The sequence below is a fragment of the Myodes glareolus genome, chromosome 3 (genome assembly GCF_982192425.1).
Source record: "Myodes glareolus chromosome 3, mMyoGla1.1, whole genome shotgun sequence".
Lineage (NCBI taxonomy): Eukaryota > Metazoa > Chordata > Mammalia > Rodentia > Cricetidae > Myodes > Myodes glareolus.
The window spans coordinates 82303861-82329147 of NC_142028.1; the positions used below are offsets into that span (position 1 = coordinate 82303861).

The window sequence follows — 25287 nt, forward strand, 5'->3', positions numbered from 1 at the left end:
TCCTTCCTGAGTCCACCAACCCGACTGCCTGCTCCAGGGAGCAACCCTCCAGCCCCTGGAGCCGCCAGCTGTGGACCACAGACAGGGGACTTCCCAGGGCCAAGCATGGGCCTTATGAGGCCCTGAGCCTTATGTGGCCCGTTTCCCTCCTTTGTGCCCTGGGAAAGCCCCAGATCTGGGTTCACACACCTCAGCTCTCACCCACAAAGAGAAGCCGCACACTCTGAGCCGTGGCCAACCCCTCATCTATTTCTGATGACTTGTGTGACTCTCTTAAGGTTTGTTTGTGTGCTGAGACAGGGTCTCGCCATGTATCGCTAACTGCCCTAAAACCCACCATATAGACCAGGCCTTGAACTCAGAGGTCCTCCTGCCTCTGCCTCCGCATCCTGTGTGCTGAGGACCATCATGCCTGGCTCTCTGTGGCACTCTTCATGCTTTTTTCATGATTAACGAAGATGGATTTGCCAGGCAGTGGTGGCACACACCTTTGATCCCAGCACTAGGGAGGCAGAGGCAGGCAGACCTCTGTGAGTCTGAGGCCAGTGTAGTCTACAGGGCAAGTTCTAGGACAGCCTAGGTTAACAGGGTTAAGATAAAGAAACCCTGTCTTAAAAATCAAACAAAAAAAAAAGCAAAAATGAATTTTGTGTAATAACATTTCCTTTTAAAAATGATGTCATTAGACTGGAGAGATGGCTCAGAGGTTAAGAGCACTGGCTGCTCTTCCAGAGGTCCTGAGTTCAATTCCCAGCAACTACATACATGGTGGCTCACAACCACCTAGAATGAGATCTGGTGCTCTCTACTGGCATGTAGGCATACATGCAGGCAGAACACTACATACATATAAATAAATAAATCTTAAAAAAAATAAAAATGATGTCATTTTGGGAGAAATAACAGGTCAACAAAAAGCGGTGGTTCATGTACGTGTCAGGTTATCAGGAAGGGCCACGGAGGACACACATACCAGTAGCTTCAGGACAAGGTGGAGCCTCTTATGTTCACAGAAAGGGGACTCATGGGAGAAAGGGAATTAATTGCCTAGGGCCACAGGGAGGAGGGAAGGGGGTGGGGATGTCTCATATCTTCCTGGACAGTGTTCCCTCTACCCCACTGGTGACCTGCTCAAGGGGAACTCCTCGGTCTACTCCCTCCAGCTCCTGCTGGTATGGAAGGCCTCAGCCTCAGTGAGTCCCCTGGTTCGTCTCAAGGTCTGAGGCACGGGGCTCTCTGAACACTCACAGATGAAACAGGGGCACCAGAAGCTGACCTTGGACGAAAGGACTGGCTCAGGGCCTTGAAGTGAGCAGGTGACCAAGTGGGGGTGGGGAAGACCAGGATCCTGATACAAGTCACGGAAGGACGGTGTGGCCTCTGGTCCCTCGGGGAATGCTCACATCTACCCTTATCCCACAGACTCTCCACCCTGCACGGGGCTGGGAGAGATCTGTGGCCTCAGAAACCCTGAGGGAAGGCTGAGGCTCAGAGAAGTCTACACTCTCCTCAGGGTCACACACAGACGGAGCTAAGCCAGGATTAGCACCAGGCCCCATGATCCCTCAGCCCCACTATGTCGAGCCCAGCTCCAGCCCTGGACTGGGCAGACGGAGGGCACCCAAAGGTTGACAGTTACCTTGTTTCCTGAAAACCCGACAAACTCGAGCAGCCTCAGGATCCTAGTGGGAAGCATGGACAGCGTCTGTGGGATCAGAGGCAGTGGGTGTGTGGAGGGCAGCCTAGGGAAAGTCAGAGGACCCACCCACGACTTGCCCGTTACCCAGGTAGCACAGAGTGGCCACCTCTCCTAGATGTGTACCAGCCTTTGCACCATCTCCCAGGACCAGCTCCTTCCTCCACAAGCAGGCTCAGCATTTCCATGTGGCTCCAACCCAGCCCTGCTCCTCTGCCTGGAACACCCTTCCCTTCTGGGTGGATCTAAGAGTCAACTCAAGGCTCATCTCCCTCCCCTAGAACTCTCTCCAGTGACCCTGAAGAGAACTTAGATCCCTGTCCCCTGTGAGTTACAGCAGTTTTCAGGCCTCTCCTTTCTGACCCCTTTATGTTTAACATGTTTAACAGCCAGCAGTCCAGGACAGAAGCAGTCTGAGTTTCTGGGTTGCCAGCGTCTATGGCTATAGTTACCCGACTCGGGGGTTCAAGCTGCCAAGTAGGCACACCGATGCACACTTAGACTCTCTAGAGGATGTCACCCTCTAGGACACCCCAGTTTGAACCCCTTAAGGCTGGTAATAGTTAAGAATCATTTCTAGGTCCCATGCCTAGCACACAGCCAGGCACAGTGGCACACAGGGGTGACTTTGTGTGAGACAAGGCCATGCTGGGCCCAGGCACTAAAGAAATGAGGGACTCCCACTCACCAGGTTGAAGGCTCCTACACCAAGCTTCACTCCTCCTTCAAAGTGACTATGGCTCTCTCCCTTGCAGTACTGCGAGGACTGGACGAGGCTATCCAGCTCCCTGTGGGAAGGAAGGGTGGGCTGAGTCACATCCCCATCCTCCCTCACAGGGTAGGCTCCTAACCCAGAGAGCTGGTACTCAGCCAATTTCCATTGTTCCCGCAGTCACCTCCCGGCTTCTCTGTGCCAGGCACTAGAGGGCAGCAGGGAGCACAGTAACCCTGCTCTATCCCACAGCTCTACCCTCTAGAGGTCAGTCCCCACCAATCACTTGAAAGGAGGAGAAGGCTGTATCTGGATTTAGTCTGGGCATAAAGAGGGTTTCTCTGATGGTATTTAAGTGGAGAGGTCACATGTAAACTAGAACCTGGGCGGTGACATGTGAGCCAGAACCTGGGCGGTGACATATGACCTAGAACCTGGATGGTGACATGTGAGCTAGAACCTGGGCGGTGACATGTGAGCCAGAACCTGGGCGGTGACATATGACCTAGAACCTGGATGGTGACATGTGAGCTAGAACCTGGGAGGAGGCATATAATCTAGAACCTGGGCGGCGACGTGTGAACTAGAACCTGGGAGTTGAGTAGGAACTAGCCCCATGCAAACTGTTCTGACAGAAGCACGCCAGAAAGCTGTGGGGCGCAAATGAGTTTGGCATATTTGAAGAGCCTAGAGCAGACCTACTGGTCTTCAGCAGAGTGATGTGGGAGGGGCAGCAAAGCTGGGGGAGGGGAGCTCACGGGCTGATTGGACCCAGGGCTCCACTCTGTAAACCAGAGGGGCCTCTGGAGTTGGGAGGGGTGGCCTGACCAGCATGTGCTCTGCAGTCGCCAATCTGGAAGCTGGCAGGGACATTGGGGGGACTGAAGCACTTGGTCTGGTTGTCCCTGAACAATCTAGCACAGGCCTTTAGGTGTCCTGTGCAGGGGACAGTCACCCTGGTGGGGGTTGGTAAAGACAGCAAGGGTTCTCAAAGTGTAATGGGAAATAAGTTCTAATGTATAACTCGGGGGAAGGAGGGCGGGGTTCTCAGAGCTTTATCTGATTTCCGACTTGTAGATAAGGGACTGTGGTGCCGTGCTGGGTCAAAGTGATCTGGGCTAAGTCTTCAGGCTTTTAACCATTAGTACGGCTGTCCCGGGCCCAGAGAACTTTTGTCAGGGACCCAGACATGGTGTGGAAATGATCCTGGCACAAAAGAAACTATTAGGAGGTGTGGCTTTGCTGACAGAGTAGGTATGGCCTTGTTGTAGGAAGTGTGTCACTGTGGGGGTGGGCTTTGAGATCTCTCTCATATATGCTCAAGCCACACCCACTTCCTGTTGCCTCCAGGTGAAAATGTAGGGCCCTTATCTCTTACTCCAGCACCACATCTGCCTGCACACCACCATGTAGCTCCATGATGATACTGAACTACACCTCTGAAAACGTAAGCTACTCCAATTAAATGTTTTCCTTTATAAGAGTTGCCATGGTCTTGGTGTCTCTTCACAGCAACAGAAACCCTAAGACAGAGAGTATGCATCTATGTGTATGTGTGTCTATGTCTGTATACACACATGCCATTCCTGTATGTTAAAAAAAGGGGGGGCTGGAGAGATGGCTCAGCAGTTAAGAGCACTGATTGCTCTTCCAAAGGTCCTGAGTTCAATTCCCAGCAACCACGTGGTGGCTCACAACCATCTGCAATGAGATCTGGTGCCCTCTTCTGGCTTTCCGTCATACACACAGACAAAATATTGTATACATAATAAATAAATAAATAAATATTTTTAAAAAAAGGTCAAGGAAGAAACCAGGTGATGGTGCTGTGTGTCTTTAATCCCAGTACTCAGGAGGCAGAGGCAGGCAGATCTCTGGAAGTTCGAGGTTAGCCTGGTCTACAAGAGCTAGTTTCAGGACAGACACCAAAGCTACAGAGAAATCTTGTCTCGGAGGGGGGAAAAAAGGTCAAAGAAGACTTAATAGGAAGAACAGCATTTGGGTCTTTACAGATGCGTAGTTCTGCTGCTGTTCCTTAAAGTCCTCTGGTCATCTGGCCTCCCTGCCCACTAGCACAAGCTGTTTGTGTAGACTCTGGGTCAGTTTCTTTCCCAGCAGACAAGGCATTCAAGAAGCCAAACATACAAGTATAGCCAGAAAACCAGGAGAACATTATTCCAGAAAATGGAGGCTCTGGGAGGTACAGAAATCTATCTGAGTTCTCAGTTTTCTAGACTTTGGGCTCCCACAATGCAGTCTGAGGGGACTGGTAATAGACGCCTTGGCCCCAGGCTGGAACCACTTACTTGTAGGTCTGGTAGCTGTTTCGAACTTTGATGCCACCCTTGATGAAGCTCACCATGTTCTCGTCCTGTGGTGGGGAGAGATGAAGAGAACTGAGTCCAAGGCAGGTAACTGAAGGCTGGAGGGTCACACACGGCTGTGGCCTTGACAGCCTTCCACCCTGTTCCCAGATATATGACAGATGAAGCAGGAGTGGTCAGCGGTCACCCAGAGCAGGCTGCCACAACCTCCCTTCTCAGACAGACAGACAGATAGACACAGAGTCAACAGTGTGCCCCTCTGGGTAGAAGGACCATGCCAGATAAGGAAGGTTGCTCATTTTGGAACGTTAATTACTGTAATGGATTATTTAAAGTCCCAGCAATCCCTAGCCTGTCTGGTGCCCCAGTCCTGGGTATCCCCTCAGAAATGAATGGATGTGGGCTAAAAGGCATTATCTGGAATGTCCACAGCATCAGCATTCAAGAAACCAAGAACCAAATGCAACCAAGGCTCACCGTGGAAGCTAGGTAAACTGAGGCATGTTTACATAGGAAACTATTATCCAGTCACTCAAAGATGGAGAACCCACGCTCCACACACCTGGAAGTGTCTGTGAGACAAGAGCAGCTGAAGCAACAGCATGCTGTTTAGACACAAACGGGATCACCAGTGCAGGGTGATGAGGAAGGTGATGGCTTCTGCGGAAAGGAGACTGGGGCAGTGTCAGGGGCGGAGGGATGAGTCTTGCTTTGTAGGCTCAGCCTCCAGCAGAATCAGGGTATGTGTGTGATAATAATATATAATAAAAAAACAAATAAAATAAAAGTCATTCTTGTCCCAGGGAGTCCTAAACTGAGGACTAGAATCAGTCCAGCTCCATCACCTGAGAGCCAAAAAGATTTTAAAACCTAAGGATACCTGCCCATGACACCGGTGAACCACATCAGTGACACGGCACGGCATGATAAGCCTAAGGCATCAGGAAGAACCTAGGCTGTGGGAGCTCTGCAAACATGGCCTCCAGGGAGACACACAAGCCTAGGGACAGAATTTGATCCTTGGAGCCCATGTGCAAAGCCAGTGACTGAGAATCATCTGGGAGCTTTGAGGTCAGCGAGCCTGGAGTATACAGCTCAGCAGCAGAAATAAGGGGCGCCTCTGCCTCAAAAACAAAGCAGGAGAGAACCAATTCCCAGAAAGTTCTCCTCTGGCCTCCACACATCTATGACATGCTTTCCCCCTCCCCATCACAGGCACACACGTATACACACAGTCACACACACAGTCACACACACACACACACACACGCACTAAATATGTTAAAAGGTGGAGAGTGAGAGGAAGACACCTGATAACCTCTGCTCCCCACGAACACACACCACATGCACAGGCAAAATGACAGATCTATAGACCTGCAGAAGCCCGCTTCATTATTCGCTACAAGTGTTTGCTGCATAGATCAAGCAAAGCAGATCTGTGACAATGCCTGTGTCCGCGTGACTCTTGACAGGAGCAGCAGCAGTGACCAGAAAGCAGCAGCACGGCTGTGAGAACATGGGGTGGGGGAGGAGGAAACACCTGCCCTCCTCATCCACCTTGCCCAGCGTTGGGTTGCTGAGCCTCAGACCTTGCCACCTCTGAGGAGGCAAGTCATGCTTGGACTCCGGGACTGACCCAGAATTCCAAGGCTCTCTGCAGCTGTATGGGGTGGGCTGGGATGAGGGGAGCTTCCTTACCTGCAGGAAGGTCAGGGCCGCTCTCTGCAGCAGGCATTCTGCATAACAGACCTCTGCGTGGATCTCCTCTGCAGGAAAAAAGCAAAAGCAGGAGGCTCAAGTAAAGCCATATTCCCTCCGGGGCACATGAAGTCACAGAGGCCCTTTCTAAACAGTACAGGGCCTGAGGAGCAAAGCCACATTTTTTAGGCTTCTAGGTGCTTAGCTGATAATGTTGTTGGGTGGCTGGGCTTCTCCTGTTCTATCCCTTCCTCCAAAGGCCTCAGGTCATTGCTCAGCCTCCCTGGGGACAGGAGAAGGGAGAACTTTTCTCTCCTCCCCTCTCCCCCCACTCCTCTCCACCCTGCCCTCCCCTCTTTGGGCCACCAGAGCCCATGCTTAGAAAGGCATCTCAGATGCCCCACCTTCTGTGAACTGGTCCATGGTGGGACGATGCACTAGGTTGCTGAAAGAGTCCGACACAGAAGACTTCCTCCGATGCCTGGAGAAGGAAAAGGGGCTCCGGTGATTCCTGAGGTTGAAAGAGGGGCCAGCCTAGGCCCCACTTGTCATTACACAGACACCCTTTGCTAGGCTTCCAAATACTGGAAGGCTTGTAGGCACCTCCCACAGGCCCCTCGAGACTGAGGTCCACAGCTCTCCCAACCCAGGGTGGACTTGCTGGCATCCTTCCTCCTTCGTTCCTCCCTTCTCCACCGTGCTGTGGTTCAAACTCAGAGCGCCCCATATGCTAGACGGGAGCTCTACCAACTGAGTCACAAGCCCTAGTCCAGGCCTAAAGATTTCCTGGATCACCAGGGCCTGGGCCAGCACAGAGGCGAGTGTATGCCCAGTGGCCAGCGACACCACCGATACACACGTTAACACTCGGGGACAGTTAGTTCACTCAGACTGTGGGCTAAACTCACTCAAGTACACACCAGGCCCTGCCACCAGGTCACCAGGGCAACCCCGGTGACTCATACGTCATCGTGCCTCTTTTATAAATGAAGAAAGTTGAGTTCGGGACCTGCCCAAGACAAAGTGAAAAAGTGGCAGACAGAATCCATTCGCTCCCCAGCGATCGGCTCTGACAAGGCTCTACAGCCGTGCCAACAGGGCCAGCTCTCGGCACTGGAGGACACATGTCCTCTTCAGCGGTGGCAGCAGCGCTAAGCCGACACACCAGGCACATGGGTAGGAAGGAGACAGTTGGGTGGACCTCGCTACCCTATCCCACGCCAGGCATGTGGATAGGAGGAGACAGTGGGGATGGGCCTCGCTACCCTCCCCCTGTCCCCACGGCTCCCACCTCTGACATAGCGACTGTGCTTCCTTCATCATGTTGCCAGCAAGCAGGATGTCCTGGGGGTCGAAGGTCATCATGGCCTGCATCTCCAGGATGGTGGCATACGTCAGTGAGTGGTACATGCTCTCCTTGGTTCTGCAGGACAAAGCAGACACTGAGAGCACCAGAGGTGGCTGGCTGGCTGCAGGGGACACAGGCCCTTTCATGACATCTCAAAAGACCTCCATCTAAGGAGGGAGGGGGAGAGCACGGCTGGAGTGAGAGGAGGTAATGGGGGGGGGCAGTATGGTAACGATGCATTACAGACAAGCAGGAAACTGCCAAGGGTTTAAAAACTAACAAGTCGAAGACCAAAGCCAAGAAAGAGAAAGGAAAGGACCAACGTCAGGATGCTGGAAAGCCTCTGGCCTTACCTGGGTCCAGGAAGGAGGCTTCTCTCCCTCGGGCCCATCCTCTCCCTCGGGCCCAAAATAGAGCCCCCCAGTGCCTTTTGTCTTCCAGGCAGCTTTGTCAATCACGCCTTGACTCCGCCCTCTCACGCCCACACCAAGTGCCCAAAGCGGGGAGGGACAAGGGATTCTGGGAAGCTTGAGCGTCCCCACAGAGGGATCTGATTCCCAGCACCCCATTTTGTTCTCCCCACCCTGATACCTGTTACTAAGAAAGGAATAAAATGAGCTCACATCTTTTTCTCAATTAAAAAAAAAAATCTTGGTCCAGTTCCCAGCTCCTCTTCTTCCTGCTGAGTGACTCCAAGTGACCATCCTGGGGAGGAGCCACAGGCCCTGGTGCTAGCCTGAGGCTGTTCTTGCCCACACACGGTACCTGCCTCTTGCCTTCTGCCCCCACCTCCTCCGGTCCTGCCTGTCCCCAGCACCATCTAGACCGGTTACCACTGGTTCCCCATCTCATCTGACCCACAGCTCCCAGCTGAACCTCCCGGCACTTAAGAGTGCAACCCTGGGGTTAGCAAGATGGCTCAGCAGGCAAAGGTGCTTGCTACCAAACCTGACAAGAAACCCCACACTTTCCTCTTCCGGGCCCTTGCCCAGGCTGCTCCTCCAGCTTGAGCTGTCTTTCTGACTCAGTCACCACAGCTCTCAGCCTTCAGGACCCTTGGGAATTCAGGTTTCTCCTTGGGAACCACATGCCTCTGACAGGGCACAGAGCACACTCAGCCCATGAGCACAAGTTTAACTCTCCCTTTGCAGACTATGGGGACCGTGGGGCAGGGCCTGGTGTGACTCACTTCTGTGGTCTGATGTGGCAGGGCCAGCCTCAGAAAGCTTTCACCTCCTGCCTCCCTGAGCCTCCACTGACCCAAGCTTCTAGACTAAGGAGTCTTATGCCCACAGTATAAGGGGCAGCAGCATTTAGCCCAATGTGAAGACAGCAGTGGGCAGTAATAGCTGGAAAAATGCCAGCTCCTCGTTGCACTTGGAGGGACCCCTTAGCAGCCTGGAACTTGGCTGTTACCCCAGCAACAGGGGGTGACGGTGCTGGATGGCTGGGCCGCTGAGGCTGGCAGAGGAACAGCTTGCCTGCCATGGCAGAAGCCTGCACAGTTTGGGTCCCTTCCCCAAGTGCCTTTGTCAATTATTTTCTAAACCCCTCAGTACCCACGCCAACGCCGGGAACGTCAGAGGAGAGATGGTGAGGTTTCATAAAGGGTTTTATTGTTAGATCACGTGACTTTGGCCGTCTTCCTTTCTAATTAAACTAACAAAGCCTGTGGACATTCACTCTTTTCCTTCTGGGCAGCCCTCAGAGGTGAGGTTTTTGGTTTTTCCTTTATTTTGTTTTGTTTTGAGGCAGGGTCTTAGATTTCATTAAACAGATCTCCCTGGTTTCCCAAGCGCTGGGATTAGAGGCATGCACCATTATATACCTGCTATAGGTCAGAATTCTTTTTTTTTAAATATTTATTCATTTATTATGCATTCAATATCTGCCTGCAGGCCAGAGAGGGCACCAGATCTCATTGCAGATGGTTGTGAGCCACCATATGGTTGCTGGGAATTGAACTCAAGACCTTTGGAAGAGCAGGCAATGCTCTTAACCACTGAGCCATCTCTCCAGCCCCCTAGGTCAGAATTCTTGAGGACCAAAGGAACAGAAGACTGATGGATTTCTCCCAGTCCTGCCAGTTCCCAGAGACCTTCCAGCCATGACTACTCTGTGTAGGAAAGGATCTGGCTGCCTGCTGCTGGGGGTGGGGTGCTGAACCTAGACTTTAGAGTCCCTCAGACACAGGCTGGAATCTTGGCTGTGACAGTCACCTGCTGCATGACTCTGGTAGGTCTCTTGACCTCTCTGAGTCTCAGGATTCCCCTCTGCAGAAAAACAAATATGGCTGGGCATGGTGGAGCACACCTTTAATCCCAGCATTCAGGAGGCAGAGGCAGGCGGATCTCTGTAAATTCGAGGCTATCCTGGTCTAAACGGCAAGCTTCAGGCCAACCAGAGACCCCCCCCCACACACACACACAGAAAATGGGGAGTGAGGGAGGAAGGAAAGGAAGAAGCAAAGGAAAGAAAGAGAAAAATAAATACAATGATTTTTCTGTTCGGGAGCTTCTTGAGTGACTGAAATTGTTTCTCAGCTCTCAGGCCACGCCACCCCTGCCCCCACCAGCGTCCAGAGTCACTTCCTTGAGGGGCTTCCCTAACAGAACCACCAGCATTTCTCTTTCCCAGGGTCTCTCCCTGCTTCTCCCTCCCTCTTCCTTTGCATCCTGAGTCCCAGAACTCAGCCCTACCCACCCAGTCACACCTGCTGGGCCCGGAAGGAAGGAGCCCTGCCCAGGCAGCTGGCAGACAAAGTGGAATTTCTAGTCTGAGACCCAAGGCTCCAACTTGTACCTGTGGCCAGGAATCCTGGCCCTCACCAGTCCACCACCTGGAATATTCCAACCTGGAGTGGGAAATAGGATACAGAGGTATGGTGACCCCCAAGTTCAGATACCCAGAGTTTTCTGTATATGGTGACCCCCAAGTTCAGACACCCAGAGTTCTCTGTATGCCTCACAACTTCTTGTTTGTACATGTGGCACTTGGACTCCTGAGCTGAACTCAGCTCTGTGAGAAGATGCCCCCTGGAGTCCCACCTCCTAGGGTCCAAATCAGCTGTCATGATGGGGGAGTTTGCAGAGTGTGGGCCCCCTAGTCATCAAGATTGAGACCTTGTCAAATCCTTGCCAGCCTTCCTTCTCCACCTCAGCCTCAACATCTGGTGTCCTCATCCAGAGCCCTCAGACCTTCTGCTGGACCCAGTTAGGAACCCTAGGCCAGGGCTACAAAACTGCTCACTCCCTAAACTGCCCTGCAGACTGGTGACTCTGAGCAGGAATCAGCCTCTGCTGAGACCATCCTCCTCCTCAGAGAGCAATTTCCTCTCCTTGCCATCTCCCCAGAACTACCTGGCCCATCATGCTTAGCAAGTGACCTCACCTCTATCTCAGAGAAACTCTAAGACATTGCATGGGCATACCCTGAACTTCCTGTACCAGGAACTCACCTATCTCTGTGCATGCCCTTTTCCACGGCCTCCTTCCTCTCTGGGAGGAAGCCACATGAGGCCCTTCCAAGCAAGGTGACCATGCCACCCTGCATGACAGCTGGGAGAGCCCAGCAGTCAGAATGCAGCCTGCAGCACGGGGTGGGCCTGGATTTGCATCCAAGCTCAGCCACTGACAAGCCATGGTCATTTATTCAACAGGAAAAATTACTGGAGTTGCTTCCATGTTCCAGACAGTGTCCGGAGACAGAGTGCTGAGAATCATAAGCCAGCAGGACAAATAGTCTTATTTAGAGATGTGGCATCCGGATAGCAGAGGCAGAGGAAGGAAGGGACTGGAGCAAACCCTGTTAAGCCCAAGGGGCACAGAAAGGTGCTACCCACCTCACTAGGGGCAGAACGGCCAAGCAGACCCGTGTTCAGCACGGACTCATGAATGGCTGTGGATCCAGCATTCTCTGAAGTTTCAATAGCTATAAATGGGACCGGGGCCTATAGCTGTTACTGGTGACCACCACTGTAGAGCAGTGGTTCTCAGGGAAGGTGATGAGGGGCTTTTGTCTCTGCTCTGCAGAAGGAAATCTGACAATTTCTGGAAAGAGTCTTTGGTTGTCATGGGTTAGGTATGACTTTACTTCCCTGGGACATATGATAATTTTGGTCGCCCTAAGGTGAGGTGCAGGGAGCGTGCCACTGACCCCCCAGACTGGCACAGGGAAACAGCTTGTCCTAGAAGTGGGGCAGGCATCCTGGGTTCCAGGTGTGGTGGCAATCCCAGAAATGGGCAACCCGAGGCAGGAGGATCTCAAGTTTGAGACCATCCTGCACTAAATAGTAAGATTTTGTCTTCAATAAAAGGGGATGATGGCTGGATAAATGCCTTTAACTGATGACTCAGCAGTAAAAGGCGTTCACCTCGCTAAGAACCCAGGTTCAATTCCCAGCACCCACACAATGGTTCACAATTTCTTAAAACTCCACTTCCAGGGGATCTGAATCTCTCTTCTGCATACATATATGCAGGCAAACACCAACATGCATAAAATACAAGTAAAAATATAAAGGGGGGACTGGAAAAACAGCTCAGCAGTTAAAGCAGCTGCAGTCTGAGTATGGGGACTGGAAGATCCCCAGAGCCCCACATAAATGCTGGGTGGCGTGGTGGCCCACCAGTGATTCTACCCCAAGAATGTGGAGATCGGGGACCTCTCAGAGCCAGCTGGGTAGCAAGACTAGCCACATGAGCAGGCTGTGGGCTTGATTCCAAGACCCTGCCTCAGCCGGTGAGGTAGGAGAGTAATCAAGGATGAGCCCACCATCAGCCTTGGGCCCCACATGCCTACACACACACGTTTACACAAACCCTGACACATGTGCATCACACACGTATCCAAGAGTAAAAAAGAAGAAGAAAAAATAGATGTTAAGGACCAAAAAGAATATGCAGAGAAACGGTGAGCACTAGGAAATCCTGGTCTCATGGAGGAAACAAAGTCAAGGGAAGAACTTAATGGCGCTCTGAGGGAAAAGACGGAAATGCAAGGGAGGGCCCAGAAAGATGGCTCAGGGAGTAAAGGTGCTTGCTCCAAAGCCTGAAGACCTGAGTTCAATCCCTGAATCCACACGGTGGAGGGAACGGACTCCTGAAAGTTGTGCTCTGACCTCAACATGTGTGCAGTAGCCACACACATACACACACGCATGCACGCGCACACACATACACACATGCACACACGTGCACACACACGCGCGCGCACACACATACATACATATACATATGCACACACATACACACATGCACGCACACATATACACATACATACATGCACATATGCACACACATACACACACGCACGCACACATATACACATACATACACGCACATATGCACACACATACACACACGTGCGTGAACACACACACCTTCGAAAAGAAATGTAAAGGAGAAGGGAGGGGAAGGCGAAGCTTAGAGAAGGCTCACCTGGGAAGGCCAACACCTGGCTGAAGGAAAGGGAACAGAAGATTAAGGGAACTTCCTAGAACAGAAAGAGTCGATTACAAAACTACAGAATGAAAGAGACCATTGTCCCAGCCCACTGCTCTGAAACCTGGACAGACAGGAAGAGTAGAAGATCTGAAACAGCTCTGAGAAGGGGACACACAGATCACACTGGAGGAGGAACTAGGACTTGGGGTCACTGTTGCTGTGATGAACACCATGACTAAAGCGACTCGGGGAGGAAAGGGTTTGTTGGGCTCACAGTTCCACATCACTCTTCATCATGGAAGGAAGTCAGGGCAGGGACTCAACCAGGGCAGGATCCTTGGGGACAGGAGCTGATGCAGAGGCCATGGAGGAGTGCTGCTTACTGGCTTGCTCAGTCTGCTTTCTTATAGAACCCAGGACCATTGGCCCAGGGATGGCACCACCCACAATGGATTAGGCTCTTCCACATCAAAGTGGTCTAATTAAGAAAATGCCCAACCAGCTTGTCTACAGCCTGATATTCTGGAGGCTTTTTCCCAATTGAGGCTCCCTCCTCACAGATGACCCTCGCTTGTGTCAAGTTGACATAAAACTAGCCAGCACAACAGCTGTAACAGATTCACTCACAGTTTACTTGGTATGTTTGAATATCTGGGAGAACTCCTGATGGGGTCAGCCTGTGGAGGGCTGCAAAGCTAAGTGTAAAAGACAGCACACTAGGAGATGAGGAGCCAAGACCACTAACAAGTTCAGCTAGGAAATACCACCCAGCTCACCAAACACAACTCGTCCTGACAGTGAGCGATAATAACAAAGGAAAACTCCTGAAATGAGAGACTGGAATGTCTCGGGTTCAAAAGGCTAGTTACCTTATCTAGGGCTCCAGCCACTCCTTGGCCACGTCTGTGTGGGAACTAACATGGAATCTATGACCTTAGTGGACTACCAGCTCCCACCAATCCAGACGCTAAGACTGCCGTAAGAGCATCCTGAGACTGTAGCAAGGCCTCCCTCATCTTGTTCTGTCTCTCTGATGTACCCATCAATGTATTGTACACTTGCCTTGATTTACAATTTTATCTGTTCTGTAAAACTATAAAAAATTTTCATGAGACTGCCTCCATACTGGAACATGGGAATTTGGGGTAACCTCAATCTGTGCTCCCAGGACATGGTCACTCAAAATGGTGCCAGAATAAACTCTCTCCTGTTGTATTTAGGATGAGAGCTGTGGGTTTGGTTTTGTGGTGTGTGTGTGTGTGTGTATGTGTGTGTGTGTGTGTGTGCTGACAAAGATATAAGAGATACAATGATTATGAAGGTATAATAATATCAATTACTAATTGGTTAAATATTATAATACAGTAAGAAGGGGTGGGGGAAGCAACGTGGGGCCTGTGGGTAAGAAAGCTAAATTCTTTTGCTTTTGTTTTTGCTTTTCAGGATAAAGAGCTCATGTAGCACAGGCTGGTCTTGAATTTGTTCTCTAACAGAGGATGACTTTGAACTCAAGAACTTTCTGTCTTTGCCTTCCAAGTTCTGGGGTGAAGGGCACCATCATACCTAGGTAAGAAAGCTAAATTCTTTTCTTTTTAGAAAGGATCTTTCTGTGTTACCCTGGCTGTCCTGAAACTCACTATATAGACCAGGCCTGGCCTCAAACTCACAGAGATCCATCTGCCTCTCCCTCCCAAGTACTGGGAGTAGAGGTGTGCACCACCACACCCAGTGAAAACTACATTCATGTCTACTAAGAGATGAGTTTTTTTAAAGTGACAAAATGGTGAATTTGGGATAATGAGATGGCTCAGCTTTATGCAGGCCTGAAAGCCCACGTTTAATCTAAGGGCCACACAAGATGGCAGCAAGAGACCTGACTCCCTAGTTATCATCTAACCTGTACACACACACACACACACGCATGCATGCGTGTATGCACACTCACACAAATTTTTTATTAAAAGTGAATTTTATGGTATCTGAATTATACGTCAGTTTTAAAAACCTAATAGATGTGGGGGATTGGGATTAGGAAAGAAACCCTGCATGCGCATATTGTTTAGAAATAGTTTGCCAGGCCTGGTGGTGCATGCTGGGAATCCTAGCCTTTGGGAGGTGGAGGTAGGAGAATCTCAAGTCAGAGGTTGTCTCGGAGACCCTGTCTCAAAACTAAACAAACAGACCAACAGCAAACATTGGAGAGATGCCTTAAAGCGCAGCCCTCATCACTACCCAAAGGCCCAGCGAACAGTCCTAAAGAGGGAAGGAGCAGTTCAGACTGTCTGGGAAAGGGAACAGGAAATCACCTGCAGTGGATTCAATAGGCTAGGAAGCCACCAGCTCCCAATGGCTGTGCAAACCACCTGGTTGTTCACAGGAGAGGGGTGCCTGGGCCATTTGGATAAAACCTTTCAGGGGTCACTAGTGGTGACCCAAAAGAAGTGTGATGTATTCACGGGGTTCCCCCAATCCATATCCATCCCTATGTGGGCACCTGCATGTGTGTACACCCACCCCTTGAGCTCACCTGGGTTTGAGGTAGCTGAGTGCTTCTGAGAACTGGTTGGTGAGGAAGAGGTCCAGGGCTGTCATGCACTGGTCCAGGGCCTCATGGAGGCTGCTCACAGGAGACCTTAGAGAAGAAACAGACATGCGACTGATGGAGTCTTTGGCCGATCTTGACCAGGACAGAGCCTCACCGGCTTGGTTGACCTGACAACTAAGCCTCCTCTGGGCTGAGACATCTTCCTCCATGCTGAAACACAGGGACCTTTCAGCATACTCATTGGTGGAAGAAGGCAAGGTATCATCTGGGACTCAATGGCAGGGTGGGGACAGGATTGAAGATGGGGAGCAAGGAAGCCATAAGAAGGGATGCTTCTTACCCTTCACAATTGTAAAGGGAGTCCTTGTGGCCCTTCTGACCCATTGGGCTTTGCTGGCCCCCCGAAGGGCACCACCCAACACGGACTCCACTTCGTCCCTCTCGAGGTATTTCTTTCTCCAGGTTCTCACCGACTATACTCTAGAACCGACCCTGTCACAATGGGCCGTGGAGGGCAATTGTTCTATACGAGCATTCCAGAGCCTTCCATACTTAAGTCACCTTCCTGATGCTTCCTGATGCGATCTCATATATACCTGGCCCTCTTCTGGTCCTCAAGTTCCCCTATAGCTCTTAGCATCCTACCCACATATTTAAATTATTGTCTGTCTCCTGCCACTAAAATACAAGCTTCTAAAAAGCAGGAATCTTGCTTCTATCCCTTCTGTATCCCCAGCCCCAGTGTCTGACACAAGGCAGGCTCCTAACAAACTCATGAGTGAGGAATGAATAAATGAATGAATGAAGTCCAAGGCTGGGACGTTCCTGGGTCTCAACTTTCCCTTCGGAAAAATGAAAATGCCACTTCTCCGGGAGTCTGATTTGAATAAAAGAAGTCGTGTTAGTTTTTTGAGACAGGGTCTCTCTATGTAGCCCTGGCTATCCTGGATCCCTTTCTGTAGATCAGGATAGCCCGGAACTCACAGAGATCCATCCACTTGGGTGCTGGGATTAAAGGTGTACACTAGAAGGAGGTTCTTATAGAAGCTTGCCACACCGCTGGAGAAAACCCTGATCTTCAAACCCCAGTGGAAAGAAGTTCTCCACTTAGGCTAAGCCCCACACCTACCCGGAGGCCCGGCAGCGGATCCTCCCAGGCAAACTGAGAAGCAGTCAAAGCTTGCCTCTTGCACCTTCTCCCTAGCCTGTTCCCTCTCAGCCTTGCCACTTTAATGAGTAACACACCTCCACCCAGTTTCTCACGCCAGAAGTCTGATAGCCATCTTTGACCCACCCCTCTCCCTGGGCTTCATCGCTCACCCACCTGTCTGCGTCTGCGGGCCTCTGGGCCAAGCTGCTGTCACGGTGACCCAAGTCTGCTAGGAAAGCTCCCTTCTCCTCTTCTGGGACCTCCTTACCCAGTCTTAGTCCCTTTCATATCACATTTCATGTTCCGCAAGGTACCCTTCCTCCATCTCTTAGGTTCTGCATCCATTTATCGGTGGTGGTTTTTGGTACTTGTATTTTAAATGATAAAGACCTTTTCCAAGTTGATAGATACGCCATGTGTGGAGACCACTTGTGGGAGACAGTCGTCTCCTTCCCTGTATGTCACAGGCATCGAACTCAGATCCTCAGGCTTGGCAGCAAGCCTCTTTACCTGCTGAGTCATCTTGCCCACCCTTGTCTTTTAAGACAGGGTCTTACTATGGAGTTCTGGTAGTTTGGATGTAACATGTCACCTATGGGCTCTTATACGAACACTCAGTCCCTAGCTGGTGGTGCTGGTTAGGGAGGTTGTGAATCCATTAGGAAATGGGGTTTTCCTGAGGGAAATGGACCACTAGGGGTGACCTTCAGGCTCTACAGTCCAGCTCTAGGGGTGACCTTCAGGCCCTATCGTCCAGCTCTGTTTCCTGTCCATTCTTTGCTTCCTAAGTGTGGATGTGATGTGGGCAGCCAGCTTCCTGATACCACACTTTCCCCAGCATCACAGACAGCATCGCCCAGGGACTGCAAACCCAGAATAATCCCTTTCTTTCTTAAACCGCTCTTATCAGAGTTATTTTATTGCAACAACAGGAAAAGAAACTAAGGTAGGGCCTGGAGAGGTGGCTCAGCAGTTTAGAGCACTTGCTGCTCTTGCGGAAGACCATGGCTCAATTTCCAGCACCCACATGATGGCTCCCTTCCAGGGGGAAGAGCCCCCTTTCTGACTTCTGCAGGCACTAGGCACATAGATAGATGTCAGCAAGACATTCATTTAGATAAAATAAGTAAACCTAAAAGAAGAAAGCGATTAAGACAGCGATCCAAACTGGCCTCAAACACTCAGCTCAGCCCTCCTGCCCCAGTCTCCCAAGAACTGGGGTTACAGGCTGAGCACTTCCTTTAGGGATCCCCTTAACATACAGCTCCCTGCTCCCTTCGCAGGGCATTCACTGTGCTAGTTCCTCTGTGGGTGTGGAACTTGCTAGTTGCTTGCTGGGTTTTTCATGTTGGTTGTGGTTTTCATTTCCAGAAATTCCACTAGATTCTTCTTTCAAATCTGGTCAGTTATTTTAGACAGCCACTGGTTCCCAGCTTACTGTTTCCGATTCAGCTTCAACTTCTTCACACATCGTAAACACAACTAATTATATATTAATTTAGCATTTTAGATCCTCGGAGAAAATAATGCTGCTAATTATTGTTTCTGGTGCCTGTCACTCACAGTGGCTTGTTTCCTTGTGTGTTTTGTACTTTTATTGGTAACTCATATTTGAGTAATTCCAAAAGGGACCTTGGGATGAGGACCCATCCATCCCTTCAGAAAGGACTCTGTTGACTTTGGCCAGATTCCCTGGGTGCTGCCACCCTGGGGCTGTAAAAAAAAAAAAATCACTATTTTCCTTTAAGGTCCTCAAAGGTAAAGTGGATTTCCAGCTCTTGCAGGAAAATCAACCAATGTTTGTCAATTTTAGAGAAATGGGCAGATGCTTCCCAGCCGCGCCCCCTCCTGTTCACTGAGGCTGGAACCCCAGGGGTCCCTATTTAAATGCAGAGGAAGGAGGTTGGGTTTTGGGTCTTCAAGCTGAGCAAGCCCCAAACCTCCCTCCCTTGCCTTGAGTGTCCACCAGAGGTTCCTGAGTCTCAAAGGTACCAGTGACCACAGCTTGTTTCCAGTCACCCTCCAGCTCCCACCGCTAGGGAGGACCTGGGACTGTCAAGAGGTTCAGATGGGCATTTTAGAGGGTGCCTGGTGGAACCCACCCTGCCCTCAGGAAATCATTCTGAAGGCAGACTTTTGGAAACACTCACCCTTCTAACCCAGCCCTGTCTTAACAGCCACGGATTCCTTCTGAAAGCACAGACTACAAATCCATCATGGCTTCTCATGTCTCTGAGAGCAAAGACCCACTTCCTTTCCACGGTCATAAAAGGCCTCACCCAAAGCAGGCTGGCCTTTCTCTCATGGAGCGTGGCAGGCCTGTCTTCCTTTGTGTTCAGGGCCCAGCCTAGCAACCAGTGTCCAACCCATTCATCTCTGCCGTGCGAATTAACTAGGAAGCTGCAAGCACCATGCCACGAGTACTCAATGACATTCTTCGTTTGTACCCTCGAAGGGCTTTGTGACATGGGGATTATCACACTGCAGGTGAGAAAACAGAGCCACAGAGGCCAAGTTGACTTGGCGGAGACCACAGAGTCAAGGGTTGGGCTCTAACCTCAGTTTCCGCCTACGTCAGTATCCATCAAGGAATCAAGAGGTTCACATCCAGCAAGTGCAGAGGCAAAAGCCTGCTTCTCATTTTTGCCAACATCCTACCCCTCGCCACATCCCAAGGAGAAGTGGGAAAGACACACGGCACCTCTTTGTCCTAACTGAAGCGAGGAAGGTCTACGGTGACCCTCCCCTACAGTGACTCCCTCTCTACAGTGACCCCTCCCTACAATGACCCCCCCCACCCTGCCCCTTACGCTAGAGATAGCCTTGAACCCATTTTTTCTCTGTCTTCCCTCCCACCACACTGACTGAGCTCTCTCTCGTGGTTGCTGCTCAGTCTGGGCTCAGGGAACAGAGTGACCCCAGACTGGAACCTTGCCCTTGAGAGGCTCAGTCTTCTGAAGGCTCCTGAGCAGTGTCAGCCACAGTTAACAGGGTTGTGGCTGTAGAAAGCATTGGGACTGAAGAGGCCCTAACTCTGCCTGGGCACAGGAAGGTATCTCAGCCAGATGGCACTGCCCTGAACCCAGGGCAGAGAAAGTAATCTATAAAGGGAACAGAGCGGGTAAAGGTCTGGCAGTGCCACAAGATGGTTCTGAGGCCCAGCAGGCTGAAGACAGTCCAGAAAGCCTTCTGGAAGGAGAGATGAGGCAGGGCCTGGCCGGGGAGCCCAGGAAGACTCCTATGGGATTAATGGCAGTGACAGCCACTCCATCCACCAAGAGATCACTCAAGGTTTATCTAAATTAGCCGTGGTATGATTTTGCTCAATCCTCCTCCCAGCTGAGCTCTTATCTGCCTTTGACAGATAAGCTTGAAGACAGCAGTGTGGGCAATTCCTCCCAGGGCTTTTCTGCAGGGGCAAAGCACAGGGCTTTCCCCAGGCTTCCCCTGCCCTGGCTGGGAAGGAGGCCCCAAGTCCATCCAGGCCTTTCTGTCCCAGGGTACCTTGTTCTGCCAACTTACATCCTTGTGGTGATGGCCGGCCTCTCTGCTGTGCCTTAAAGACATTCAGGCATGGGCAAAGGATGGAGAGGATGTGTGGGCACTGAGTTGGAGACCTCCATTGTGGCACAAGGATGTCCCATTCAGATACATACACGTTCACCCCCTACCCCTACCCCCCTCCCTGCATACATGCTCACACAGGAGGCCATAGTGAGAAGCAAGTTGCGGGGTGGGGGGGGGGTAGAAGAGAGGCAGCTGGAGCCACTCCTCCTCCCTTCTCATCTCCCTGTGTCATGGGCTTGGGCTGGCAACAAAGTCACTGGGAGACCGACCCTAACCTCAGCCAGGACAGTCACTCAGGGAGCAGACTGGAGCCAGGCCTGGATTTTAATCTCTGCTCTGCCCTTTGGTGGTGCGGTACTCTAGTTCAAAGAATGCAGTGGGTATCTACAGGGGGTTGTGGCTCTTAACTGACCTTTCTAAGCTTCCAGTATGTTCAAGAGGTTTCATTCAAAGCCCCACACTCCTGCGGCCCTTAGCTACATACAGCCTGTACTCCAAGACACGACTTAACACGCCAAGGTCTCTTAGTGCTTTGAAAGCAGACAGCCTTGGTAGGGCTGATGTAGCTCTGCAGTCTCTTGATCACCTGGTAAAGACTTTGTGCTTTCGTCTTTTGAGACTGGACTGGATCTCTTACATGGAAGGCCGGCCTGGAACTCACTGTGCAGCCAAGGATGAGCTCCATCCTCTTGCCTCCACCTCCCACGGGCTGGGACTGCAGGGATGTTCCATCATGCCCAGCTTTATTCCGTGCTAGGGGATCAAACCCAGGGCTCTGTGCATGCTAGACACGTACCATACAACTGAGCTCCACCCCAGCCAGCAGAAAGTTCTTCAGCCTTACAAGCCTCTATTTCCTTGCCAATACAATGGGCCTAACGGTCCCTACATCCCAGGGTTGTGAGAAAAGTACGGGAAGTACTCATGAACTATTACCGGTTATTCTTTTTCTGTTTGTTTTTGTTTTTGAAGACAGGGTTTCTTTGTGTAACAGCTCTGGCTGTCCAGGTGCTCACTTTGTAGACCAGGCTGGCCTCAAACTCACAGAGATTCACCTGCCTAAATGGGTGCGCCATTTCCACCCAGTGTGGTTATTCTTTTCCATTGCTGTCAATTCTCTCACCAAGCACGGCTGATTTTGTAAAGGACCAAGCCAGGAGTGGTGGCGCACTCCTACTGTCCCAGCACTCAGAAAGGCTGAGGCAGAAGGATCTGAAGTCTGAGGCCAGACAAGGACTACACAGTGAGATCCGAACAGAAGGAAACAAAGGGAGGCGGTGCTAGAGTGTTCACCAGTAACCCTTGAGGGGCACCACAGAGGCAAAAGACAGCTATACAGGAATACTCTGTGTCTGAATAGCAGGACACGGGGAACCACCCCAATGTCTAACAAGGTGAGTAAATAAATGGAGTCTTTACACAGGGTGATGAAGCAGGTATCAGGATGACAGGGACCAGCCTGTGGGACCAAGAAGGCAAAACCACACAAACCCAAACTTTAGAGAAGTAAACAAACAAACAAAAAGCACACACCTTTAATCCCAGCACTTGGGGGACAGAGGCAGGTGAATCTCTGCGGGTTCAAGACCAGCCTGGTCTACAGAGTGAGTTCCAGGACAGTCAAAGATATACAGAGAAACCCTGTCTCAGGAAAAAACAAACAAACAACAACAACAACAACAAAATACCTCCCCATCCCCAAACTGGATGGTTTTTTTTTTTGATTTTCCTATACTCAGCAGGAGGATAAAAATGGAAAATGATAGGGGATGGAGAAATGACTCAGCGGTTAAGAGCACTGACTGCTCTTCCAGAGGACCCACGTTCAATTCTCAGCACCCACGTGGCAGCACACAACTATCTAAAAATCCAGTTCCAGGGGACCTGACACCTTCACACCAATGCACATAAAATAAAAGGATAAATAAATCACAAAATTTTAAAAAAAAGAAAATGATAAACCCAAGATTCCGGCTGGCAGTTATCTCTGGAGAGGGAAGGCAGGAGGGAGGTTCCACGAGGGCTTTGCAACGCTAACAAGACTTCTCCCTTAAGTACAGAATAAAGTATGTGGGCACAGGGTTAATGTCTGGCAACATAACGTGACAAGAACATGGGGTCAGCTTTATGATTATTGCTGTTGTTTGTTTTCTAGACAGGGTTTCTCTGTGTAACAGCCCTAGCTATCCTGGAACTCGCTCTGCAGACCAGGCTAGCCTCGAACTCACAGAGATCCACCTGCCCCTGTTTCCCAAGTGCTGGGAATAAAGGTGTGTGCCACCACCACCTGGCTTCCATTTTATTAGTTACCATAAGGACTGGAGAAGTGGCTTAGTGGTTAAGAATGTGTTTGGTTCTCAGGACCCACATAGGTGGCTCATAACTGCCTATAACTACAGGCACAGAGGATCTGATGCCCTCTTCTGGACGTTTTCTCTCTTTATACACACACATATATATTTAAAAACAAAAATATCTTTGAAAATTATTTATATATCCTCGGAAGCCTTAAAAACATTTCATAACTTTTTAGCTGGGCATGGTAGCATAGCCCTGTAGTCCCACCTGGTGAGAGGTAGAGTTGGGGAAATCAGGAGTTCAGGGTCATCCTCAGCAACATAGAGAATGCAAGGGTAGCCTGGATTACATGAGGCGCTGTCTCAACCCACCCCATTGCCACTACCAAGAAATTATTGTTATATGGTGGAAATCTGAGACTTGACCCTTTTTTCCCAGAGTTAGACCTAGACGAGGTCTGACTGTCTGCTGAGTGACTAAGTGTCTGTGGTGGAGGGGGAGATGATTCTGCTTTGGGGCTCTTCTGCTCAAACCCCGCAAGGATAACACTGACTGGGACAGGGAATGGACAGATGAACCTATGTGGCATCAAAGAGTGGGCCCTCAGGCAGACAAGAAGACAGTTGTTCTGTTTGTGCTAGAGATTTGTGCTGACTGGAAGCTTAGAACAGGGCTGGAGATGCCCAGGGCCATTCCAGGGACTCAAGCGTAGATGTGGATGTGTGAGCCAGGGGAAGCCCGGAAGTCTGGGATTCGTGGACGGAAGCCTTGCTCGGTATCTACCTTCTGAAAAACCACTGTTCTTGTACACGGTGCTCATCGGGGTTGTGCAGAAAAGTACCCGGCCAAGCTCCAGAAGTGAGGCCATCAGTCCTCAGCAGGGAGGGCACAGCTAGCCCAGCCACTTTGTGTTTTCCAAAGGAGGGGCCAGAAGTCGAAGTCAGGGAGGTGAAGGCCTTGACCAAAGTTATACAGCAGAAATGAGGAAGGGAAACTTAAGAGTGGCCCTCCTCCAGGCCACCGTGTCCCCAGCACCAAACTTCCAAGTTCTCAGACCCATACTACCATAGCGGGCCCCGGGGAGGCTTCCAGCTGTCCTGTGGCACCAGACTCCTTTCCTCCCTGTTCACCTGCCAGGCTTCAGGCCCTTGGCAAATATTGTCCCTGTTCTGATCTCCAAGGGCGGGCACCCCTCCCAGCTCACCTGAGCAGGATCTGCCCAGCAACCTCCCACAGCCAGGGAGACCAGCAACTAGCCTCAAGCACTGAGACCCAGGAACAGCAGAGCCGCTGATTGTCTCCAGAAAGCAGCTGGCAGTGCCTGGGGACAATGTAGGGGTCTGACCGTGACTTCGGCGGGGTGGGGGTGGGGGTGGGGCTGACCAAGACAGCCATGTTGATAGTGACAATACCCACCTTGACAACCAAGGTTCCTGCTAAACCCAATATCCCGGGCCAGAGCACACTTAGAGCCCTTCAAACACCTTGAACAACCCTAAAGGGGATGCTGTGTTCAAATTTCACTCCCCACTCTTACCTCCTGGATAATGGAGGACAAGTCACTTAAGAACTATGCCTCAGTTTCCTCATCTGTAAGGAGGGTTGATCGTAACAAGGCCCACCCCACGGATGCACACTCCACAAGGAGGGAGAGAAAGTTGGGACCCAGAGGGACAGTGACTGAGCCAGGGTCCCCGGGAGGCAGCCGGGCGCGGGCTGCCCAGCGGCTGGAGCCGCAGTGCGGTCCTGGGGCTCCTCCTGGGAGGTCCCGCGGCATCCACCCCGCACGGCCCGCGCCCCGAGGCTGCCTCGGCCACTCACCCCCCGGGCAGGGCTCCTGGGCCACCAGCCGTGGTCATCGCTGCGCGCGCCTGACGCCAGGCGCGGCCCAGGTGCTGCGGCCGGATCCCCGCGACGCGGCGGCCGGGGAGGGGCGCGCCGGGGGGCGGGGAAGGCGGCGGGGCCGGGCCGGTCTCGGGCTGCCCACCCGCGCAGTGGGGCCATGGCCGCGCCCTGGCTGCTCAGCGCCCGCCCCCTCCACCCGGCATCCCACCCCTCCAATCCCAGGCGTTGGCCAGGTGAGACCCCTGCGCTTAAGGTCGGCGCGGCCGGGGCCTCAGAGCAGTGGCGCAGACAACTAAAGGAACTGCGGACTTCTCCACCCGTGGGGCCGGGAACATTCTCCGCCTCTTCTCCGCCTCCCCTAGGCAACAGCTCCCGGTCCCCGCGCGCCCCGCACCTGAGCTCTCGCGGTCCAGCCGCATTGCCCCGCCATCTGAGCAGAGAAAGTCTAGCTTCTGCAGTCAGGCGTGGACATTCATTCATTCTAACCACTTGTCCAACAGGAGGGGAGGGGACGGCGCGCGGGGGGGGGGGGGGCAGTGTTTTGCAAGAGACCAGAAGGCAGGAAATTACGCGGGTTAGTGCTCACCGCTAGCAGGCAGCTCACACTCCCCTCTCAAACAATCCCTACAATTGCTATTGTCCAGATGTGGAAATTGGGGC

At 51.6% G+C, this 25287-nt stretch overlaps 1 protein-coding gene across 7 annotated transcripts in view; it reads right to left on the reverse strand.

Annotated features, from left to right (window-relative positions):
• Ttc39a (tetratricopeptide repeat domain 39A) overlaps positions 1-25287 on the reverse strand; it is a 49367-nt gene that overhangs the window by 13512 nt on the left and 10568 nt on the right. Inside the window, exons 1-9 of one of the 7 annotated variants that reach the window (XM_085686405.2) lie at positions 24604-24692; positions 23566-23738; positions 15750-15854; positions 7722-7853; positions 6835-6911; positions 6431-6498; positions 4715-4779; positions 2385-2484; positions 1640-1705 (exon numbers count right to left, since the gene is read on the reverse strand). In XM_085686405.2, the coding sequence (XP_085542531.2) occupies positions 1640-1705; positions 2385-2484; positions 4715-4779; positions 6431-6498; positions 6835-6911; positions 7722-7853; positions 15750-15814 (573 nt within the window). In that variant the 5' untranslated portion in view covers positions 15815-15854; positions 23566-23738; positions 24604-24692. Of the gene's footprint in view, positions 1-1639; positions 1706-2384; positions 2485-4714; positions 4780-6430; positions 6499-6834; positions 6912-7721; positions 7854-8726; positions 8870-13216; positions 13272-15749; positions 15855-16107; positions 16222-23565; positions 23739-24603; positions 24724-25021; positions 25122-25287 lie in introns of those variants that run through there. The other 6 variants (XM_048453372.3, XM_085686408.2, XM_048453371.3 and 3 more) reach the window with 6 other exon arrangements.